Here is a 25,338-nt window from a genome sequence, read left to right on the forward strand (position 1 = left end):
TGTGTCCTCATGGGGGAAATTAGGTCGCTCTCTCCGATTATTCACCTGGATCTGAACAACTTTGACTCAACAGAAGCCGAGGACAGTCGGTATGTTTTAACGAGCCCCCGATCCCTAGAATCATGTGCTAGACTTGGTGTCAAGCCTGTTGAACTTTTGATTAAATCGTTGAATGAGTTCATTACTGAACGTCATGACATGCCATTTGAGGCAATGACGGTTATGCATGAATCCTATGAGAAGGAATGCCGAAGGCGCTTGAAACTGTGCCGAGAGGAGAGGGAACGGATCGTCAAGGAGGCGGCGGACGGAGGGCAGGGCAGCAAGAAACCTTCAACTCTAGAATCAGTCCTTGAGGTTTCAAGTCTGAGTGCCAATTATAAACCAAAATACTTATGTTCTGCAGATGAGAGAAAGGAACCCGTTCGGAATGAGAATCAGGGCTGTAACAGCAAATCCTCTAGCAGGCACACCTTATCTGATAAAAGACACAGACCAGAAAAGAGCTCCGTCTCCTCCAGCCTTAGCTTGGGAGAGCTCAGGCACTCTCCAGCCACAGAAATGCAGCTGGAGAGGCTTACAAGAGACATCCAGAAGGAGATGAATGTCACCATATCGGAGAGCGATCGCAAGATTGCAGCTCTGATGCTGATGAAGCACCAGGAGGAGCAAGCCCGTCTGAAGCAACGTCTACAGGAGGAGCAGGAGAGACAGGAGGCCAACAAACAGGAGGAGGTCCAACGCACTGAGACAGAGAAAAGGAGGCGGAAACAGTTAATGCGGAGCATGCGGCGCTGGCATGAGGACGTGGAGGCCCGCAGAAGGCTGATGGAGTGTCAGGAGAAAGATTTAGTAGGACTACGAGAGCAGGAGGTCCTACTGCACGATGACCGCTGGAGGAGGCTGACGGAGGAACTCCAGGCTCAGCGCCAGGAAAGAGCCGAGGCCTCCAGGAGAGAGGCAGAGCTACGCAAGCGTTACCAGGAGAAGATGCTCAGAGACAGGGATCAGGTGGAGGAAATGGAGAGGGAGAAGGAGTGGCAAGTTGCACTGGAGAAGGAGGAGAAAGCCAGGAAGACCAAAATGACACAGGAGAGAAGAGAGCGGAAGAGGCTGCAGCTGGGGAACCACCGGGAGCTGCTGCGACACCTCCTCCAGAGGCAGAAGGCAGAGCAGCAGCTGAAGGAGGAGGAGGATCTGATGAGAAACACCCTGGACGAGAGGCTGAGCCGCTGCTGGGAGAAACACGTCCAGGCCACGCAGGCCCGGGCGACTGGGCTCCAGGAGCGCTCTGCCCGGGCAGGGGAGCAGATCCACAGAGCCCAGCTTAGGGCCGAGCTGCAGAGTCAGCAGCAGCTGAGGCACAGGCAGCTTTTGGTCCAGCTAAGCCAGCATCGCACGGAGAAGGCCTCCCAGACTGCCTCCGCCCAGCACCAGGACAGAGCTCAGAAAGCCTACCAGAGCAACCAGGACACAGAGCAACCAGGACAGGCAACTCTGCCACCAGCGAGTCAGAGATCGGGTGCTAAGGGAGGAGGAGGCACAGCGAGCGGCCAGAGAGAGCTACCTCACCACGAAGGAGTGCAGGAGGGAGAGGTTACAGAGACAGCGAGAGCAGATGCAGGAAGAGGCCCGCAGAGCAGCTCGCGCTTCCTTCTTCCTTCCATGTGAGGGAGAGAGTTAGGCAACACATCACACAGTGTCGCACCTTTGACCAAATGTCTGTGGAAGCTCAGATCACTGCCTCCATGGGCCGTGTCAAACTGTAAAATAAACACCGGCAGTTTGGCTCCATATCTAGCATATGCAGAAACATTGTTTGTGTCATGAAGAGGCAAAAATAACATTTTCCTCAAAAAATACGTTATTTTAAGAAGGTGACAATAAACAATAAGCATGAAAAGATGACATTTTATTCATTAAATACTAGGACATTAAACAAAATGTGTCTGACTGACAATGAACTAGGATACACCTGACATTATTACTACCCTCAAGCTTTGTGTGCTGTATTCAAGTAAAAACGTTTTCTGTTATGGGATGTAGATCTGATCTGATCTTTTCAGTCACTTATATATAATAATAATCAGGTCACATGTGCATTTTTTTATTTTATTTTGTTACTAAAATGGGATTTCCAGTAAGTTTGAAGAGGAACTTCACACACTTTGGCATCAAAACTAAGCTCTTTTGTTGTGTGGTGGTAACTGGTAACAATGAGCTAGCTATCACCTTACTAATACGTTAGAATGTAGTTTATCCAGAAGGCACTGAACACAGACACAAGGAACTATCATGGAATCGTACCGGCGCGCGCGCGCGCGCGCGCGCACGCACGCACGCACGCACGCACGCACGCACGCACGCACGCACGCACGCACGCACGCACGCACGCACGCACGCACGCACGCACGCACGCACGCACGCACGCACGCACGCACGCACGCACGCACGCACGCACGCACGCACACACACACACACACACACACACACACACACACACACACACACACACACACACACACACACACACACACACACACACACACACACACACACACACACACACACACACACACACACACACACACACACACACACACACACACACACACACACACACACACACACACACACACACACACACACACACACACATATATTCAGCTCACATACTATTTCTAAAAACCTCTTCTTCTTCAAGAGTGAAAAGGGATTGTCAATGTTTGTCTTGCTCATAAACCACTTGAAACGGAGCATCCTTATTCTGGGCGTGTCAAATAGGCGAACATTTGGTGAATCTAAACTCACAACAGGCTATTTAGGATTTGTGTGTTGAGCGAAAACAGTATAGACCCCCTGATGGACCCCCCGTTCAATGAAGGGTTTAAAACAGTATAGACCCCCTGATGGACCCCCCGTTCAATGAAGGGTTTCAGTCAGAGGTGCCCAAACTTCTTTGACTTGAGAGCTAAAGAGCTTTAATGAGCTAAACAAGATCTACCCACCAAACAAAATATCCAATTGCTGTGAAAAAGAGTTAAACAATGTACCCGATGGTAGCCTGGCTAATAAGCCAGACCGAATCAGCCGTTGGCAAAAAAGAAAATTGCCTGCCGGCAGATTACGGTCTGGAGAGGCTCAATTGTACGCCCATTTCCTACACCAGAGAACTGGTGTGGCCAATCGGGACACGGCATGCAATATGGGCGGGCTTTGGTACAGTGACGTTCAAAGCTTGAGACCTTTGACTGACAGTAGCTCTGACCAATTGCGTCAAAGACAAAATGTTTGAACCCGCCCCCCGGGAAACAAGATCCATACACAGCATCTCCAGACTCAAATACCACACAAGTCTGGCTTATTAGCCAGGCTAACCCGATGGGGCTTTGGAATAGCAGCAATGGCATCACATATAAGACTAACACACTTGGAATGGAAAGTACAGGGATATTTGTTTTAATTGGTAGGGGTTTCTTTGTAATGCTACTGATGTTTGTGATACAATACTTGAAAACAAAGTATTGCATTGTGGGTTTGGGCTGACAGGCCCTTTCAGACGTCAATCAAGTCACCTTATTTCATTCCTAAGTTTTTGAGTGGTGCAACCACTCCTATAGACAGCTGTGTGTGTGGCTCTGTCCCTGTGTCTGTCCCTGTGTCCCTGGCTGTGTCCGAGCACGAAAATAGCCACCATTGCACAGCCTAACATACAGACACAGACACACACAGGCCAGGAAGGAGGGCGTGTACAGTACAGTACAGTACAGTACAGTACAGTACAGTACAGTACAGTACAGTACAGTACAGTACAGTACAGTACAGTACAGTACAGTACAGTACAGTACCACTCACTTCAGACGGGTCCTGATTTGTATTAGTATTAGTATAATTATTTTTAGGGCATGTCATGTGGTCTACCTGCACAGCTTTTAGGGCATGTCATGTGGTCTACCTGCACAGCTTTTAGGGCATGTCATGTGGTCTACCTGCACAGCCTTTAGGGCATGTCATGTGGTCTACCTGCACAGCTTTTAGGGCATGTCATGTGGTCTACCTGCACAGCTTTTAGGGCATGTCATGTGGTCTACCTGCACAGCCTTTAGGGCATGTCATGTGGTCTACCTGCACAGCCTTTAGGGCATGTCATGTGGTCTACCTGCACAGCCTTTAGGGCATGTCATGTGGTCTACCTGCACAGCTTTTAGGGCATGTCATGTGGTCTACCTGCACAGCCTTTAGGGCATGTCATGTGGTCTACCTGCACAGCCTTAGTGCATGATATACCTTTTGTGCTCCCCTGGTTGAAGTGGTTAAATGCGGTGCTTGTCTCTGTTCAAACTACTGAACTCTCAGTCATCACTCAAGCCTAAGGCCAGTAACACAGGGAGTCCCATTCCCAGGACAAGAGTGAGGCTCTCCATGACCCCTAGGTTCCCTGGTTGGCCAGGCCCAGGTCGTCTCTCCATGACCCCTAGGGTCCCTGGTTGGCCAGGCCCAGGTGGTCTAGTCTGCTGATGCAGGTGAGGGGAGTGCTGATGTCCCCCGTTGCTGACCTCTGGGAGGACATGCACTGTGGCCACATAAAGGAAGGTCCCCGCTGAGAAGAGCATCCCCACGCCTGTAGCAGTGACCCGGTTCTGTGGTGACCCACCCGACTGCACATGACAGAGCACACACAAACATGCGTAAAAGAATGTCACCCACTCAACGGTTTAATAAAATACGAAACAACAAAATAATTGTAATTGATTTTAAAGTATTTCTCACCGCAATCAATATGAAGTAAGTGCAGATGGCAAATATAGGTGCTGCGGCTGAGAAGGCCAGTAAATGCCCTTGTATGTGCTTCTTCTGCAGGCCTGCATGCATCAGAAACGACACCAGGCCAAAAGCTGCAGGAGCCTGGAATGTTCCGATAGTATTTATGCATGCTATTACATCATGTTTGTACTACTTCCATGTGAAGCTGTCTGTGCATTCTCACCTTATGAAGAATCACAGCAAAGAATACGATAACTTGTAATGACACTTGGTTAGTGGCCACTGCTGCCCCAAGAGCAAAACCATCAGCTATATAGGGAAGACATACCAAGTTAGTGATTTAAGCAATGTTTGTACACGTATCTCTGTCTTATTGTCACACATTTGGATCATACCGTATCATACTTGAGACTAGTCTTTTCAAACATGTGAAAGGATTATGAGTGAGGCAATCACATGGTGAGTCACATGAGGGAGTTCAGAACAAACCTAATACTGTGTTGGGAAGTTGCCATTATTTAAATTGATGCTGTGGACAAACAAAGTATAACGTGCCAGAACAGTACCCACCTAATGTCTACAAATTATGAAGGCAAATAGTTATTGTAGGTGTGAATCATAGTGTAGGGTTGTGTACAGGATGACGTTGAATAGTACCTGCTGCGTGAATCACTAGCCCCAGTGTGGCCGTTACACTGGTGCTGGTGGTCCGTGTGCCTGCAAAGAGGTTACACCACAACATGAAATAACAGTCTTCTGTAGAGGAAACACATCGAGAGAGAGTTCTAGGAAATGACTTGCCGCGCAGTGAAAGGTAAGTGCCAATCTGATCCACCACAAACATGAAGGTGAAACCGACCACTAAGGCCATCCCGATGAAGAAACGTGGTGGAAGGCCTCCCTCTAGGGAAGGTAGTGTCTCACTGTCATTTTGACTCTCGTGCATCACAGAGCAGTTTGAATCTGCGAGAAATAGTAGAAGTTTATTTTCATAACAGCAACAAACAAAGCTTTAGGCACCTGGGAGGACAAACAACATAGATCAAATATCCATTTCACTTAAAGGGATAGTTCAGATTTTTTTAACTTAAGTTGTATGAAATACTTGCCATTAATATAGTGGTTGCAACTGTATTAATTGATTGCCCGAGTCCCATGGTGGGAGTTCTGCTCTGGTTTTGGTCAATATTAAGTAGTTCCGGTCATTTTGTGGGGGGCACTGGGGCCACGCAGTAAAAGTAAATGAATCCACAAAACGAACGTAATTTGTATTGTTGACCTATTTCTAAAATATTAGCGCGACTTTCGTTCAACTTTGACCCCTCTATCACATGGAACAATTTTTTGGGCGTAGTGATATGGACACAAAAAACATAGTTCTGTGTGATAGAGGGGTAAAAAAAGAACGAAAGTTGCACTAATATTTTAGAAATAGGTCAACAATACAAATTACGTTAGTTTTGTGGATTAATTTACTTTTACTGCGTGGCCCCCAGTGCCCCCCACAAAATGACCGGAACTACTTGATATTTCACCAAAACCAGAGCAGAACTCCCACCATGGGACTCGGGCAATCAATGAATACAGTTGCAACCACTATATTAATGGCAAGTATTTCATACAACTTAAGTTAAAAAAATCTGAACTATCCCTTTAAGTTGTGAGATCTGATTAGTTCATCTCAAATCATGATTAGTTCATCTCAAATCATGATTAGTTCATCTCAAATCATGATTAGTTCATCTCAAATCATAATTTGTTCATCTCAAATCATGATTTTTTTAGGAAAACTCACCATTTGTATTTTTGTGGCGAGCAGATTTATAAGCTCACTACTTCCGGAGAGCAACTCCGTTGTATGACAAAGAATAACTCAGACTTCGATGTCCGGGTCTCGAGACTGCAGACATATTTCAGACTGCATCGCATTTCAACCCAGGAATGTGGTTCCAAATCGGATTCTTTTGTTGTTCAGACATGATGAAACCAATCGGATTCTTATCTATATAGGCCAAAAACGTGTGATTTGGGCGTGAGCATTTAGCCTTTAGACATCTGTTTGAGCAACATCATTAATTATATCTATGTCATGTACAGTAGGTGAGAGTACTTGGCAAGGCTTAGTTCTGTTGTATGCTGAGCTCCTTTCAACAAGATACATATCAATTTACACAGAGTACACAGAGGAACAGTAGGCAAGACAACCAATCCCCAACTAACCAAAGCAAACTGTAACAAAGGACAATTGTTAACATCTCAAATTACACTGATCGGAATTGAGCCAGAACCAAGACACCTTTATGCACACTGTCTGTGATGATCCAAGTACAAACGGACACACTACTGCAATGTAGAGATACTGTTTGTCTGTTAGCCCACGTAGGCCTGACGTCGAAATAAAAAAAATGTTCGCTCTGAAAGAATATATATTCGGGGAAAAAAATAATATATATTCGAAGATTTGTGCCTCATTTTCACGATATTTCAAAAATAGCAGACCTACAAGCTCGTAGCGCGCCACTCGGTGGTGCGCTATGAGCTTGTAGGTCTGCTATTTTTCAATAGCTAAAGTATAACATAATGCTTAGTTAAAACACCAAAACGGGTTCCCGTCCAGAATGGGTTAAAAGTAAAAGTATTTGTATCAAAATGTACTTAAAGTAAAGTACTCATAATAATCCTTATGCAGAATGTTCCATTTCACAAGTTTTCAAATGTATGAAAATCATTTGTAGATCTGCTATTTTCAAATGGCCGAAATGTATATAGGGCTGAAGTGGTTAACGTTTTCGGTTACGTTTTGTAATTATAATCAAAATCTACAAAAGTTTTCAAATGATTGTAGTGGAGTAAAAGTACAATATTCGTCTCTGAGATGTAGTGTAGTATTGTACTTAACCCATTTAGGCCTGACCTCAACATTTAAAAAAAAAAATCTTCTAAATCCTCCAGTTTTCTGAAATAAATATTTTCACGATTTTTCAAAAATAGCAGACCTACAAGCTCTTAGCGCGCCACTCGGTGGCACGCTATGAGCTTGTAGATATGTTTTGCTTTTGTTTCGATTTTTTGTCAAGACAATTATTTTTAGGTATGAAAGTAACGGATTCACAAATATGTTTTTCCGGAAATATGTCATCAGGGTTCAAGTGGTACAGCTCATACCGTCTTGTGAAACAAATATGAACACAAATCCTGCACACTGCTCACGTTCAGCAGCATCACTTTTATATTCAAACATTGACATTCGGTCCCTCTGGACCTTCAGCAAGAGTGTATCCTCATACTGTCCCAAGTAAACTTTAACGTCTATTCATTTATATCCGTCTAGTTTTTTCATAATTCTGTTTTCTAACTTTTGATGTCTTTGTCAAGTGTTAGCTTTGTTGTACTCATTTCTGTCCAGCAGGGTAGCTTGTGTGTCATGGTGGGTACTGGGTAGTTCGGTTGGGGTCAACTGTAACGCTGTCTTACATGCAATTAACCCTGACGCCATGCAAATGGTGTCGGACAAATCCTCCCGACACCAGTAATGGTGACTGGCTTAGCAATTACATCAAAAACGAAAATACCATTTGTGATACAACTGTTAAAGTGACTGAGAGACATGCCCTGCCTGCCACCTCGCTTCAGAAAATGAGAGGAATGAGAAGAGAATAGGAGTTACTCAATGTGTTTTAAATTCCACTAATGGTATAGGCTATGTTTCCATTTAGTCAGTTGTCAACTATCCAGCTGTTTAAAGAAGGTTCAAATATAAACAATATGCTGTGTACAGTATGCACAGTACACTGTAGCATGCATTTAGCTGGTTGGGAATTGGACTCTCTTATCAGTATGGAGGCCTTAAAAATAGGTTAAAGGACTATTTGACCACTATCTGTACAGTACATGTCCTGTTACAGAACACTGCTAATCGGTACACGGTTAATTTTTTTTTAATTGATTTGATGTGATTTTGAATCTCAATGGGACTCAGCAATGTTAGTGTATTGATACGGTCTGTATAGAAGTTTATTGTTGTGATTGTCTGGTCATATTTGTTTGTTATTGTTGAGGATCACAATGGAAATAAGCCGAAAGGCTTCCTTGTATTTCCATCCTCGGTGAGGCTGACGGTATGTCTGAAGTGCTCTGTGCTCTTTTTATTACCACCAGAATAAAATCAATCAATCAACTAAACTCCTGGTAAAATAAACGTACAAAAAAAAAGAATAAATAGAAAATAGCATCAGCTAATCTTTGTATTTGTTTTTTTATTTTATCAAATAGTTTGTGACTCACTGACATTTTAATACTGATGAGGTAATAGTATAGTAATAAGTTATTTCAAACATTGAATTATCTATATCTACACGTGTGTGTGTGTGTGTGTGTGTGTGTGTGTGTGTGTGTGTGTGTTCTGTGCTCTGTGCAATCTCTACTATCGGTAGCCGCCAAATATGGCGAATACGCTGTTACTTGTACCCCTGAAGGGTGTGTGGGTATTTGTCTGGGATTTGCTGATTGCACTCTGTACAGCACATTGTAAATATTTGTGTCCTTGTATTGTAACTCTTATGTGGACATAAATAAATGATTAAAATGTGTGTGTGTGTGTGTGTGTGTGTGTGTGTGTGTGTGTATAAACCTAGCTACGCCCCTGCTGTCACTGCATAGAATGAGACTGCCGAGGTTCAGGTTTAACAATTCCCCACAGGATGAAGAGATGAATCTCCTCAGTTCATTTCGGGGCCTTGTTGTGTGTTTGTTGTGTGTGTCTGTGTCTGTGTGTGTGTGTGTGTGTGTGTGAGACGCGCGTGCGTGCGTGTGTGTGTGTGACGCGCGCACACTGCTGGGGGGGATGTGAGAAGGAATTACTAGTCTTACAATACCTTCTAGTGTTTCGATCAAATTTGATGTGATCATGTGAAGTTGTGAACACAGATATGCAACTGCAATTACCTGTAGGCCTATAATGGCCTATACAAGTTCCATTATAAACATTTCATCCAAATCAGGGGTTTAATTTCAACAGGTTCCCCAGGTTTCCCAAACCGTGAACTGAATGACCTGGTGACCTGCATAAGGAGAAGAGACTGGAGCAGCACGGAGAGCCTTTTATTAGGTGCCGAGTATACAAAAACGACTAACGTTTCAACCTTGCGGTCTTCATCAGAGTCACCTGGTGACCTATGATGACCGTCCATGTAGTAATTTACTGAGAAGTTGGAGGTCAGAAATTCAACAGTAAAAGGGAGTTACAATCTCAAGAGGGGGAAGAGCACCGGATTGTCTGGTTGAGTCATTTTTATTAGGACATTATTACTAGTCCAGTTGGTTGAGAAACAGTGGGATGTATTTAGGCCAAATACCTAAATTGTAAATGGTAATTGTATACACATGGGAATGGGATGCATAGCAAGGGTTACAAAATTAAGCACTAATCTTATCCCATATCCCCAAGGGGCGGCGGTGGCTCAGGGGTAGTTTCCGGATGGTAACCGCAATGTCACCAGTTCGAACCCTGTGGGCTCCCCCAGAGTTAGTGTCGAAGTGTCCTTGAGCAAGACACTGAACCGCTAATTGCTCCTGATGTGCTGGTTGGTGCCTTGCATGGTTTCCGCTGCCATCAGTGTATGAATGAATGTGTGTGTGAATGGGTGAATGTAATGCACAATCTATGTAAAGGGCGCTATATAAATGCACCATTTACCCCACTCAAAACAGTGGTCCCCATGCAGGTTGATTGGGGTGGTGGTTCACAATCAGTTGAAAACCCCTGATCCAAATAGTTCAAGAGTTTTATTTATGTATGTATTTAATAATAATGAGATGAATGCTAATATGTTCACATTGCAGCCAGGTCTGTCTGACCCGGGGTCATAGTATGACCCGGGTTCATAGGTCATAGTATGACCCGGGGTCATAGGTCATAGTATGACCCGGGGTCATAGGTCATAGTATGCCCATGATGTAAAGGGATGGGTGCAGACCGTCCTCACCTCTTTGTGACCCTTCCAGTAAATCGACTCCTTCAGGGATGATGATGGCCAACGCTGTCCCACATAACAGTCCTGCCCCCAGGACGGTGACAAACTTCATTTTTTTCTAAAAAAAGTTGGATAAGGTTACAGTGATCATGATGTGCGATATACACTCGTACAACTTGTTCAGTTCAAATGGACAAACCTGTTCCTTGATGTAGGCCCTAATTTATATGATTATAGGCCTACTCTACTCACAATACTCCATGTCAAAAGCAAGGCACGAAAAAGTAACGTTATTTTTATTTATTTGCAGCGAGATATTGACATTGTATCGTGATTCATAAAACGCTCAATTTGAAGAGTAGAGACGTGCGTGCAGCACAACAGAGATAAGCATTTATTACGTCATTGTCCATAGAATAAACCCCGCATGGGGAAATCATAACAACGTAGCCTAATTAATAGTATAATTGAAATTAAAACGATAGATGATGTTTCTTACCTCTGAGAGTCTGAACAAGAGTGGGATGAATCCTAATAAAAAACACCCTACAAACATCGCAACTGACATGCATGTAATAGCTATACCCCCGTCCATGACGAAAAGATTTACTTCAGTTCCACTTGTTTACAGGGTTTACGGTTCGTTTTAGCGTTCGGTCCGGTCGCTCCCATTCATAAAGTTGTACAGTACTGTTTGGATCGGTACAGTACAGGAGGCGCCGCGCTTGCCATCTGCCTTTCCACGTCGCACGTCTGCATAATATATCACACACACACACATCCCTCCCAAGCAGCACCTAGTGTTGAAGTTGGAGAACTGCAGGAACACACGTTTTACTTTTAATATACAAACCACCCCGACTAGTCATTCAACATACTTGATTAAATAGATTTATTGTTCAAAGACCTGGGGGAAATGTACAGATAAATCCATTGTATTGACAGCCCTTGGGGAGGAATGAGAAAAACAGACACTGTTAAATGATCATTTGTGTATCTGACTGTCAATGTTACTCCTACTACCATCTAGCTAAGGCAGACAACAATAAAATGCGAAGCAAACAAAACAGACATTCAAAATGTGCCTCACCGAAGAGCAATTAAACTACCCCTGATGAATAATCTGTACAATGTTCGAGAACTTGGCTGCTTGCAAAGAACCTCCATTTGACGCCAGTCCCACACAAACACAATCTTGATGATGGCAATCAATCCCCCTAACAGAAACAGGTGGGTATTCACAAGAAAGTATTACAAGGACAGATTTGTAACAATGAAATAATAGAAACTATTGGAGATAATTGCCACCATCAGATAGAAAAGTAGCCTGTAGGATCTGTACCCAAATGAAGTTCCACAGACCAGTAGCCTGTAGGATCTGTACCCAAATGAAGTTCCACAGACCAGTAGCCTGTAGGATCTGTACCCAAATGAAGTTCCACAGACCAGTAGCCTGTAGGATCTGTACCCAAATGAAGTTCCACAGACCAGTAGCCTGTAGGATCTGTACCCAAATGAAGTTCCACAGACCAGTAGCCTGTAGGATCTGTACCCAAATGAAGTTCCACAGACCGTGGAAAACCCTCAGCGACTTGTGATTTATACAGTATGCAGCTCTACAGTATATGTTGCACCTGTTCTTAAATCATTGTAATCAAACAATCACAAGATTCTTTACACTGGGGAATAATAACATTCAGGGCTTTAAGGTAGCAACAAAGTCTGCAAGTTGTTAGCAATCGTGAATCTTGTTAGTATCTCCCTCAAGAGCATAGGACCGTATTTGTTTTTTATTTTGAACAAGAAACATTTAGCAATGTCTCTCAGAGAGGTATAAAAATGAAGAGGTATTAAAAGAAAAAAAAATCACTTTGTCATGACTGGAAGAGCTCCAGAATTCATGGTGTCAACTAAGCCATCGTTTAGAAACCATAGAACCATAACAGTCTTAAAAGGGGGAAATCTACCCACGGACCAACTTATGGCTACGGTTCAGGACCACCATGTCTGAACCCACAGAGATAATATGGCCTCCTCTGTCAATCATATGAGTGAGAACAAAATATTAGTAGTGCATGATTCCCCACAACGGTTCACTGAGCAGCTAAATAATCCATCTTTCACATTATGCTCTCATAACAACTGGCCCACAGTGGCTAGCTTTAAAGATTTAATAATCCATCTTTCACATTATGCTCTCATAACAACTGGCCCACAGTGGCTAGCTTTAAAGATTTAATAATCCATCTTTCACATTATGCTCTCATAACAACTGGCCCACAGTGGCTAGCTTTAAAGATTTAATAATCCATCTTTCACATTATGCTCTCATAACAACTGGCCCACAGTGGCTAGCTTTAAAGATTTAATAATCCATCTTTCACATTATGCTCTCATAACAACTGGCCCACAGTGGCTAGCTTTAAAGATTTAAATAATCCATCTTTCACATTATGCTCTCATAACAACTGGCCCACAGTGGCTAGCTTTAAAGATTTAATAATCCATCTTTCACATTATGCTCTCATAACAACTGGCCCACAGTGGCTAGCTTTAAAGATTTAATAATCCATCTTTCACATTATGCTCTCATAACAACTGGCCCACAGTGGCTAGCTTTAAAGATTTAATAATCCATCTTTCACATTATGCTCTCATAACAACTGGCCCACAGTGGCTAGCTTTAAAGATTTAATAATCCATCTTTCACATTATGCTCTCATAACAACTGGCCCACAGTGGCTAGCTTTAAAGATTTAATAATCCATCTTTCACATTATGCTCTCATAACAACTGGCCCACAGTGGCTAGCTTTAAAGATTTAATAATCCATCTTTCACATTATGCTCTCATAACAACTGGCCCACAGTGGCTAGCTTTAAAGATTTAATAATCCATCTTTCACATTATGCTCTCATAACAACTGGCCCACAGTGGCTAGCTTTAAAGATTTAATAATCCATCTTTCACATTATGCTCTCATAACAACTGGCCCACAGTGGCTAGCTTTAAAGATTTAATAATCCATCTTTCACATTATGCTCTCATAACAACTGGCCCACAGTGGCTAGCTTTAAAGATTTAATAATCCATCTTTCACATTATGCTCTCATAACAACTGGCCCACAGTGGCTAGCTTTAAAGATTTAATAATCCATCTTTCACATTATGCTCTCATAACAACTGGCCCACAGTGGCTAGCTTTAAAGATTTACTACAGTATGTTTATTGGGGCGTACTCATACCGGTTTAGTTAACATTGAAAAATAAAATAAAATCTCCACACACACTCATTATATCATATATAATGATATATATGACATGAGAAATAGCTAAAAGAGAACACTGATAAATCCTGAGTCAGTTGGTAAATGTTGAGACACTACATTGCATGTGTTACTTGGTATTAGCATTAGTGTGTTTGTCTGGGCTGTTGCATGGTCCTTTTACTGAGACTACAAGAAATGGACTTGGTATGGCTGTTGCATGGTCCTTTTACTGAGACTACACTGTTGCATGGTCCTTTTACTGACACTACAAGAAATGGACTTGTGTTTGTCTGGGCTGTTGCATGGTCCTTTTACTGAGACTACAAGAAATGGACTTGGTATGGCTGTGGAATTACCAAAATTGACACATTTCTCAAGGACATTTGATGTACGTTTTACAATGTGTAGGGTTTAAGCACACAACCATCTCCTGTGTTCTCACACAGGCTGGTGGATTGAGGGTTTCCATGGATTATGGCTGTGGACTGTTATTATAGTCATTATTGTTTCTCTCTCTCTCTCTAAACCCAACCGGTCAAGGCAGATGGCTGACCACCTAGACTAGAGCCAGGTTCAGCTCAGGTTTTTCCTGGCTGCCATTGCAAAGTTCTTACTCATGGGGGAATTGTTTGGTCTCGACTTGACTACTAAGTGACAAATAAGAATGCTCTGCCTCTGCCAGAGGCCTCACAAATCTGGCCATGTCGTCTGGAAATGGAATGTAGATTTGTGAAAATAAAAACACTTATTAGTCCATAGTAACTGAAGGAAACATCGCCCATTTTTCTTTCATTGGGCAAGAGTAAATCATTTTCATGGTATAAAGCTACTGTTCTACAATTACTACGATGGTACAATTCCAAGACTACATTGTGTGTGACCTGCACTAATGTTTGATATGTTTTCAAAAACAAAAACTACACAATTTGACTTAAAACAATCAATAAATCAGCATTGTCTGTGTAAAGGCAAGTGAGTAACTGTAACAATGCTCAATTAACATTTTGAATTTGCTGCCGGCATGATGAAGTCCTGTTAATATTGGATAGAACTTAACCAGCTGTGTCATAGTGACAGGCTGTTGAGTAGCTCATTCCTAATCCTATCGGTATCCACCTAACACTCATTTTAGAAGCTGACAGAGAGCCCCAGTCTGTCCCCTAACAACGTTATTCTGCTCACACACTGGTGACACTTCATCCAACAAGCCATGAAAACCTCAAGATGTAGAACACCTGGATAAAGCCTGCAGTATATGAGAACCTCTATGAGAACAAAGGTGACAGAATATGCAGGAAAAACTGTCTCAGCAGAAAGCAGGTCCAAAAACATACTGTCTCACCATCTCGGACAGACCGAGGGCTGGTAGGCTCTCAGTTCTCTGGCCGCCATGACCCGTTTAGAGTCCAAGCAATGCCAGATGTTAGGTCTCATGCCCGATACCAATTCCGGAGTGCCCTAGACCAGTGAGTGCCCTAGAAGACCAGTGGTTTATATACAAACTCACAATGCATACATGATGCATTGTGAGCTTGTAGATCAGCATTTCTTTTTAAATGTTCACCTAAATAACATGCTCATAATAGGGACGCAAGATTGAAAGTGGGTAAAAACCGGGACACGTTGCCTGCATTATCGCAGGTATATAGTCTTGTTTTGGGAGCTTTGCTGGGGGGTTTCACCCCTCGGGGCTCCCTGTCAGGAGCAGCGGTCCATTAGCCGGTCCAGCAGCGGCCCAGACTGAAACAATCCTTATCAAAGGGTTCACAACACAACGCCAAGCCGCCAAACCATCATTATCCACAGTCAAGGGGCGTCTCTTTTTTGGAGCTTTCTCGATATCATTTAAAATACTGTGCCTAAAAATAAATACAGTTTAAAAAAAAGGCAACTTTACAAATCCAGAGTTTTGTAGCTGTACAGTGTCTACGTGTCCAAAGCGTGTGGAGTGTTAGTAGCAGTGTTTCTAGTTGTTTTAGGAAGCCTTACACAGGGTTATAAGAACCACTCGGGACATCATCAGTGCTTGGGAGTTCCCACGGGGCAACAGTCTCTCTCTCTTCTGCTCTTCTGCCATAAAGCTGCTTATTCAGCCGTAGCATCTAGTGCAGACAACTGGGGATCCAGTTATTCAGCCGTAGCATCTAGTGCAGACAACTGGGGATCCAGTTATTCAGCCGTAGCATCTAGTGCAGACAACTGGGGATCCAGTTATTCAGCCGTAGCATCTAGTGCAGACAACTGGGGATCCAGTTATTCAGCCGTAGCATCTAGTGCAGACAACTGGGGATCCAGTTATTCAGCCGTAGCATCTAGTGCAGACAACTGGGGATCCAGTTATTCAGCCGTAGCATCTAGTGCAGACAACTGGGGATCCAGTTATTCAGCCGTAGCATCTAGTGCAGACAGCTGGGGATCCAGTTATTCAGCCATAGCATCTAGTGCAGACAACTGGGGATCCAGTTATTCAGCCCTAGCATCTAGTGCAGACAACTGGGGATCCCGGGAAAGGATTATAGGGGAATCCCTACACTCTCTGAACTTGATGATGGCATGCCATATTACCATATTTAAACCTCAAGCTTATGGGAGAACAGAAACTATTGCCAGGGCACCGTGCCCAGGGCAGGGGACAGGGGCACCGTGCCCAGGGCAGGGCACAGGGGCACCGTGCCCAGGGCAGGGCACAGGGGCACCGTGCCCAGGGCAGGGCACAGGGGCACCGTGCCCAGGGCAGGGCACAGGGGCACCGTGCCAGCGCAGGGCACAGGGGGGGGGGCAGGTCTTCTGGTTCAAGTGCAATCATATCAAGGGAATACAGACAAACCTTCACAGGGCAAAACAAGAGAAAGGGAAAGAAAAACAACTTCTTCGTTTGCCCATGAGGGTCTTTCCGCATGGATTCCTGTGCCGCAAGTGGGGTCTTTTTTTCTTTTTTGAGATAGATGGAGGGGGGGGGGGTTCCTATGCTGGGTCAGGCGTCATCAAAGTAGATTATTTCTGTAGTTGTACGTATATGGATGCCATTGATGTAGTGAATTCCAGTGAAGCAAGAGCGACAGTTCTTTAGAAACTGTCCTTGTAGATAGCGTGCCTACGTTAGTGTCGAGTCCCTCGATGGAGGTTGAGATGCTTTAAGCCTGATTTATAATTAGTTGCATGCCGGTGTTGCGCGGTGAAAATAGCAGATATACAAGCTCACAGCACATTGCACTGCGACGCGTTGTTAGCTTGTAGATCGACTATTTTCGGCGTGTGACACAATGTGCAACAGAGTATAAACCAATGCATTAGAGAACTGTGGGTTGGGTTCCTAGCTTAATACACATAGATTCAGACGCTCCACAAGTCTATTTTTCCCTGTCTGTTCCAGGCAGTGTCAGTGCCGCACTTCGTTCGCAATGAGGCTGTCCTCGCCAGACTGAAAGTCTTCATTCAGGCCGTTCCCAACGTTAATTATTTCCTCGTCCTGCGAGGACCCCTGTGAGGACCCCTGGCCGTCGTCCTCGCTGCTGCCTGAGCCGACCTCGTCTGAATGTGGGTCCTGTAGTACTTGAGCAATGTACATCTGCTGTAGAGAGAAGGAGAGGGAAAGGTAAGTAAATGGTGCATTTATATAGCGCCTTTACATAGATTGTGCATTACATTCACCCATTCACACACACATTCATACACCGATGGCAACCATGCAAGGCACCAACCAGCACATCGGGAGCAATTAGGGGTTCAGTGTCTTGCTCAAGGACACTTCGACGCCAACTCTGGGGGAGCCCGGGTTCGAACTGGCAACCTTGCGGTTACCATCCAGCCACTCTACCCCTGAGCCACCGCCGCCCCAAGTACACTTTATTTATAAAGCAGCTTTCAATACATAGTTACAAGGTGCTGTACAATGAGCAGAATAAATACATCATACATGTAAAGCAGGACAAAGGAGGAGAAACACCTCATCTGCACCATTTGTAAACCCCATTCTAACAACTTCACCAATCCAACAAAAACAAATACAAGGTGGGAATGACATGAACCAGCTCAGTGGCCTTGTGGTTAGAGTGTCCGCCCTGCGACTGGGAGGTCGGGGTTCAATCCCTGGCCGGGTCATACCAAAGACTCTAAAAATGGGACCCAGTGCCTCCCTGCTTGACACTCAGCATCAAGGGTTGGATTGGGGGTAAGGCCCTGCGACATACTAGCGTCATGTCCAGGGGGTGTACTTGTACATCAAGCTGCCTCACGCTACAGAAACAGGAGATAGGCTCCTGCCCCCTATGGGCCTCATGGCTCGGCAAGGCTACTTACTTATGACATGAACGAGAGCGCTGTGGGATACTTACTGCTTGCTTGACTGTGGGGGAGGCACGTGGTGGCTGCCCGTTCAACTGGCCGTCGGTCTCCTGACTGTCAATCTGGTACAGACAGAGAGATAGACATGAGCATCAGGTCATTGTGTGGTCAGGGACATTAGGATCTTAGATGGTACATTTCGGTGATGACAGTGTGTTACCTTGTAGTTGTGAGCGCTGAGATATTTAAAGTGCCCAAAGCAGACGTGGGAGAGGCAGATGATGATCGTGATGATCAAAACGATCAATGTGAACATGGACGTTGCAGCCGAAAACCCTTTGGGAAGAAGATAGAGGGAAACGTATTGGACGACTGCACTTTGAAACATTTAAAGGATATGTCTGGTTTTCAACCTGGGCCCTATTTTCCTAGCCATCATGTTAAGGCCTATTCATAGTCTGGATTTTAGGTGGTGAGGTGACCACCGCTCCGGTGGTGAGCTGACCACCGGAGCTGAAATAACGTTGAGTGGTGGTGAGTACAAACTGGAGCGGTGGCGGTGGTTTGCTCTTCACCGCGGCTCGTGACGTCATGTTGTAGTTCGGTGGTCACCTCAGTGACGTCATGTTGTAGTTCGGTGGTCACCTCAGTGACGTCATGTTGTAGTTCGGTGGTCACCTCAGTGACGTCATGTTGTAGTTCGGTGGTCACCTCAGTGACGTCATGTTGTAGTTCGGTGGTCACCTCAGTGACGTCATGTTGTAGTTCGGTGGTCACCTCAGTGACGTCATGTTGTAGTTCGGTGGTCACCTCAGTGACGTCATGTTGTAGTTCGGTGGTCACCTCACCACCGAAAATCCAGACTATGTATGAGCCTTTAGTCGGTTAACATTTTGTCACCCTTTCTAACTTCACCTGCTCAACGTTTGATGGATCAGGGGCCCACTTGAAAACCTCCAAAGCATTCGCGGCCACTTAACCTATTCTGGGTGGGAACCCCTTTTGGTGTTAGCATTATGTTATGCTTTAGCTATTGAAAAATAGCAGATCTACAAGCTCATAGGAGCTTGTAGGTCTGCTATTTCGAAGAAGAACGACTGACATAGAAACATAGCTTTTTCAGAAAACTGTCAGGATGTAGAAGACATTTTTAGAATCTGATCTCAGGTCAAAATGGGTTAACACAGCTGGCCTTTCGGTCGGCGTGTTAAATGGTCAGATTGGTTGGTGGGCGGCGTGCATTTTCAGAGCATGTGTATTTTAATGGTGAATGAAATCATTTTGTTCCAGCTTAGATCAATGGAACCAACATAGTGTACTTTTAAGTTCCTACTAATCACAGTTTCACAAGGAAAACCGACAAATTCTTGAAGGTCTTATAGAAAAATATCAAGATTTATTTTTAATTTGATTAATGTTATATTATCATTACAGTCTTTGGTGTTTTGCAACACAAAGCATCTTAACAAAGTTTAATTGTAACCTCATCAGAGACCGACGACAACTGTTAGGGATATGCTGCGTTAGGACATTGAGTGGCCAGTAGATGGAGCCCTTTCCTTACCCGTGCGAACGGTGGAGAAGAAAAGCAGCCAGAAGAGACAGAGAATGGGAGCCGCCACCACTTGGTTGACAGCGCCAGAGTGGATCTTTTTGTCCAGTTTGGAAGGCAGGTAGGCGTAGTACATGTTGTACCTGTCGGCGAGGTGCTTCAGCAGCATGTACATCAGTCCTGGGCAGGGGAGAAAGGGAGCAGCGTGGTCATTCAGAGGACCTAATCCTATTACACCTAACATCGCGTCACCACAGGCTTTCCACCTTACGTTACTAAATTGCCGTGTGATCCGGTCGGGAGCGGATGATATCGTCATGTTCATTGTTTTGTAGTCATCAGGCCAGGAACCCTCCAAACCAGAACCCTCCAAACCAGAACCCTCCAAACCAGAACCCTCCAAACCAGAACCCTCCAAACCAGAACCCTCCAAACCAGAACATCCTTTAGTCATCAGGCCAGGAACCCTCCAAACCAGAACATCCTTTCCCTCAAACCGGAAGAATAACACCTTCCCAATAAAAGCCTTGATGTGGCGTAGTGCGAGTCACGCTTTTATTGGGAAGGATGTCCTGGTTTGGAGGGTTCCGGCCTGATGACTACAAAACAATGACCACAACATGACGTAACGATATCATCCTGATGACTACAAAACAATGACTACAACATGACGTAACGATATCATCCTGATGACTACAAAACAATGACTACAACATGACGTAACGATATCATCCTGATGACTACAAAACAATGACCACAACATGACGTAACAATATCATCCTGATGACTACAAAACAATGACCACAACATGACGTAACGATATCATCCTGATGACTACAAAACAATGACCACAACATGACGTAACGATATCATCCTGATGACTACAAAACAATGACCACAACATGACGTAACGATATCATCCTGATGACTACAAAACAATGACCACAACATGACGTAACAATATCATCCTGATGACTACAAAACAATGACCACAACATGACGTAACAATATCATCCTGATGACTACAAAACAATGACTACAACATGACGTAACGATATCATCCTGATGACTACAAAACAATGACCACAACATGACGTAACGATATCATCCTGATGACTACAAAACAATGACCACAACATGACGTAACGATATCATCCTGATGACTACAAAACAATGACCACAACATGACGTAACGATATCATCCTGATGACTACAAAACAATGACCACAACATGACGTAACGATATCATCCTGATGACTACAAAACAATGACCACAACATGACGTAACGATATCATCCTGATGACTACAAAACAATGACCACAACATGACGTAACGATATCATCCTGATGACTACAAAACAATGACCACAACATGACGTAACGATATCATCCTGATGACTACAAAACAATGACCACAACATGACGTAACGATATCATCCTGATGACTACAAAACAATGACCACAACATGACGTAACGATATCATCCTGATGACTACAAAACAATGACCACAACATGACGTAACGATATCATCCTGATGACTACAAAACAATGACCACAACATGACGTAACGATATCATCCTGATGACTACAAAACAATGACCACAACATGACGTAACGATATCATCCTGATGACTACAAAACAATGACCACAACATGACGTAACGATATCATCCTGATGACTACAAAACAATGACCACAACATGACGTAACAATATCATCCTGATGACTACAAAACAATGACCACAACATGACGTAACGATATCATCCTGATGACTACAAAACAATGACCACAACATGACGTAACGATATCATCCTGATGACTACAAAACAATGACCACAACATGACGTAATGATATCATCCTGATGACTACAAAACAATGACCACAACATGACGTAACGATATCATCCTGATGACTACAAAACAATGACCACAACATGACGTAACGATATCATCCCGATGACTACAAAACAATGACCACAACATGACGTAACGATATCATCCTGATGACTACAAAACAATGACCACAACATGACGTAACGATATCATCCTGATGACTACAAAACAATGACCACAACATGGCGTAACAATATCATCCGCTCCCGACCGGATCATGAACCCGAAAAGGAATGCTGCCCAGAATATATTACACCTGTTGGTAAGCTTCAGCATAGAGGGAACAGAAACCCTCCCATGACGTCATCTTCTCACATTAGGCCCTTTTAAACACTTTCAAACTGGTGACCCTATTTTGGCCACGTGATGACATTTTATATTTATTTTCACACAAAAAAAAGATTAAAAAAAAAAAGGGAAAATAGCTCACGACGCATTCCACCATTTGTAGATAAGTTATTCTCAAAATGTTTGTGTGACACCGCTGTATGACAAAAGTATAAAATAGGACATAAGTGGTTTGAAGCGACACATTGTCGCAGATGTTCACTCACCAAAAGGAACGATGATCGGGCAGGTAATGCTGTAGGTCATAACTACGGTAAAGACACACATCATCCAGGCGTAGGCTGCCCCAAACTGGAACTCAAAGGCTTGGTGCTGCGGGGACAAATTGACGGGTTATGAGATGATATTGGACTGGAAGCAGCATGATCTCAGTTGTCTTCGTTGCTACCGTTACTGTATGTATAAATCTGGTCACCAAAAAAAAGGCGGTGACTTACTCACTAAATTGCAAATAAATAAGCATGTGAACTTAATGACCACCAAGATGGTTTTTTAAACATTGTTATACTTTAGCTATTGAAAAATAGCAGATCTACAAGCTCATAGCGCGCCACTGAGTGGCGCGCTACGAGCTTGTAGGTCTGCTATTTTTTTTAAATCGTGAAAAATACTTTCAAAATATATATGAAAGGATTTAGAAGATTTTTTTTTTAATTTTGAGGTCAAGCCTAAATGGGTTAACATGAACTAAATTAATTAAACCACACCTGACCAAACACATGGCTTATCAGTGATTAACCTTAAATGTAATTAAAAACACCACCAAACCCACACCTAAACATAACTATGAAATCAAAAACCACACCAATGAATACCTAAACATAACTGTGATATGATAGCTCATGGCATGCTCTTGCTCGTGCCGTCATTAAACATTTATTTGACAGATATATGAGAGAGAGAAAGAGAGAGGCAGACAGAGACATTATATACAGTACACACATATATATATATATATATCTCCTATATCTCATACTATAATTCAGTCAATGTCTGTCTGTCAGAAACGCCGCCGTATCTCCTCACCGCCTGCACCAATCTCCCACTCCCACTTTTCACACAGGCATTGACCATAATAATATGGAGGTCTTAACGAAGCCCTTTTGCCAATTTAACAAATTATAAATGAATAATGAATTTATTAGTGAATTAAAAAATGCGTAAACGCACCCAGGGTCACCCTGGCCAAGACCTACGCTGAAAAGACTATCAGCGGAAGTGGCGGAAGTGTTGCGTGTAAGATAACTACGTCACGCGGTGCGGCTGTGTTTACTAGTCCCCACCCAATGATCATTTCAGCGGGAATACATTTTCGGGAACACAACGCTGCGATTGGTCAAAAAACGTTAACTTCCGGGGGGGGTTACACGGCGGAAGTCCTGCCTTAGATAGCTTATTTGTCCTAGGTTGTGACCAGGCTCTTCTTTTTCGCAGTTAAGTGAGCCTGGGACCGAGGCTAACCCAGGGTGCAGTACCCCCCCCCCCCCCCCCCCCACTGCCACAAGGGGAGGGGGGGGGGGGTACTATCTTACAATGGGTAAGGGTTAGTATATATAGTTTATTAGTTTTAATATGCAGTATATGTATATTATAATATCTTCAGTGTAGCACCTTCAAAACATGTCCTCTGAATAAATCACATTTTACAACCAAGGCTTGTCTTGTTATCAGGTTGGTCATGTAATATAACGTACAGTACCGTACAGTAACATTAGAATGGAGGGTTGTTATCAGGTTGGTCATGTAATGTAACGTACAGTAACATTAGAATGGAGGGTTGTTATCAGGTTGGTCATGTAATGTAACGTACAGTAACATTAGAATGAAGGGTTGTTATCAGGTTGGTCATGTAATGTAATGTACAGTAACATTAGAATGGAGGGTTGTTATCAGGTTGGTCATGTAATGTAACGTACAGTAACATTAGAATGGAGGGTTGTTATCAGGTTGGTCATGTAATGTAACGTACAGTAACATTAGAATGGAGGGTTGTTCTCAGGTTGGTCATGTAATGTAACGTACAGTAACATTAGAATGGAGGGTTGTTAACAGGTTGGTCATGTAATGTAACGTACAGTAACATTAGAATGAAGGGTTGTTATCAGGTTGGTCATGTAATGTAACGTACAGTAACATTAGAATGGAGGGTTGTTATCAGGTTGGTCATGTAATGTAACGTACAGTAACATTAGAATGGAGGGTTGTTATCAGGTTGGTCATGTAATGTACAGTAACATTAGAATGGAGGGTTGTTATCAGGTTGGTCATGTAATGTAACGTACAGTAACATTGGCATGGAGGGTTGTTATCAGGTTGGTCATGTAATGTAACGTACAGTAACATTAGAATGGAGGGTCTTGTTATCAGGTTGGTCATGTAATGTAACGTACAGTAACATTAGAATGGAGGGTTGTTAACAGGTTGGTCATGTAATGTAACGTACAGTAACATTAGAATGGAGGGTTGTTATCAGGTTGGTCATGTAATGTAACGTACAGTAACATTAGAATGGAGGGTCTTGTTATCAGGTTGGTCATGTAATGTAACGTACAGTAACATTAGAATGGAGGGTTGTTATCAGGTTGGTCATGTAATGTAACGTACAGTAACATTAGAATGGAGGGTTGTTATCAGGTTGGTCATGTAATGTAACGTACAGTAACATTAGAATGGAGGGTTGTTAACAGGTTGGTCATGTAATGTAACGTACAGTAACATTAGAATGGAGGGTCTTGTTATCAGGTTGGTCATGTAATGTAACGTACAGTAACATTAGAATGGAGGGTTGTTAACAGGTTGGTCATGTAATGTAACGTACAGTAACATTAGAATGGAGGGTTGTTATCAGGTTGGTCATGTAATGTAACGTACAGTAACATTAGAATGGAGGGTTGTTATCAGGTTGGTCATGTAATGTAACGTACAGTAACATTAGAATGGAGGGTTGTTAACAGGTTGGTCATGTAATGTAACGTACAGTAACATTAGAATGGAGGGTTGTTATCAGGTTGGTCATGTAATGTAACGTACAGTAACATTAGAATGGAGGGTTGTTATCAGGTTGGTCATGTAATGTAACGTACAGTAACATTAGAATGGAGGGTTGTTATCAGGTTGGTCATGTAATGTAACGTACAGTAACATTAGAATGGAGGGTTGTTTATCAGGGTTGTTTATTAGAATGGAGGGTTGTTTATCAGGGTTGTTTATTAGAATGGAGGGTTGTTATCAGGTTGGTCATATAATGTACAGTA

The 25,338-nt window shown here is 43.4% G+C and overlaps 3 protein-coding genes and 1 long non-coding RNA gene across 5 annotated transcripts in view; 1 reads left to right on the forward strand and 3 right to left on the reverse strand.

Annotated features, from left to right (window-relative positions):
• Window positions 1-9: 9 nt before the first annotated feature.
• Window positions 10-1,684, forward strand: LOC306931491 (coiled-coil domain-containing protein 177; the record flags this gene model as incomplete). Its single annotated transcript, XM_079512890.1, has 2 exons — window positions 10-1,491; window positions 1,535-1,684. 2 exons carry the CDS (start codon window positions 10-12, stop codon window positions 1,682-1,684), a joined length of 1,632 nt encoding a protein of 543 aa, XP_079369016.1.
• A 2,622-nt stretch (window positions 1,685-4,306) lies between these two features.
• LOC306931118 (zinc transporter ZIP9-like) lies at window positions 4,307-11,386 on the reverse strand. Of its 2 annotated transcripts, XM_079512322.1 has the most exons (6): window positions 11,236-11,386; window positions 10,749-10,854; window positions 5,422-5,727; window positions 4,988-5,073; window positions 4,771-4,905; window positions 4,307-4,658 (listed from the first exon to the last, which is right to left on the reverse strand). In XM_079512322.1, exons 1-6 carry the CDS (start codon window positions 11,329-11,331, stop codon window positions 4,353-4,355), a joined length of 1,035 nt encoding a protein of 344 aa, XP_079368448.1. In that variant the 5' UTR covers window positions 11,332-11,386; the 3' UTR covers window positions 4,307-4,352. The 2 variants fall into 2 exon arrangements, with proteins under 2 accessions (XP_079368448.1, XP_079368449.1); XM_079512323.1 differs by lacking the exons at window positions 10,749-10,854; window positions 11,236-11,386 and adding an exon at window positions 6,560-6,654.
• A 218-nt stretch (window positions 11,387-11,604) lies between these two features.
• On the reverse strand, window positions 11,605-12,973 carry LOC306930664. The gene is made up of 2 exons (XR_013790915.1): window positions 12,274-12,973; window positions 11,605-12,063 (listed from the first exon to the last, which is right to left on the reverse strand). It is a non-coding gene; the product is annotated as an uncharacterized lncRNA (long non-coding RNA).
• A 1,397-nt stretch (window positions 12,974-14,370) lies between these two features.
• Window positions 14,371-25,338, reverse strand: part of LOC306931594 (CSC1-like protein 2) — a 42,667-nt gene continuing 31,699 nt past the window's right edge. Inside the window, exons 15-19 of the mRNA XM_079513039.1 lie at window positions 22,291-22,396; window positions 19,854-20,021; window positions 18,510-18,625; window positions 18,340-18,411; window positions 14,371-17,576 (exon numbers count right to left, since the gene is read on the reverse strand). Coding sequence (XP_079369165.1) covers window positions 17,385-17,576; window positions 18,340-18,411; window positions 18,510-18,625; window positions 19,854-20,021; window positions 22,291-22,396 — 654 coding nt within the window. The 3' untranslated portion in view covers window positions 14,371-17,384. The remainder of the gene's footprint in view (window positions 17,577-18,339; window positions 18,412-18,509; window positions 18,626-19,853; window positions 20,022-22,290; window positions 22,397-25,338) is intronic.

This window comes from Electrona antarctica (assembly GCF_951216825.1).
Source record: "Electrona antarctica genome assembly, chromosome: 10".
In the NCBI taxonomy this organism is placed as follows: Eukaryota; Metazoa; Chordata; class Actinopteri; order Myctophiformes; family Myctophidae; genus Electrona; species Electrona antarctica.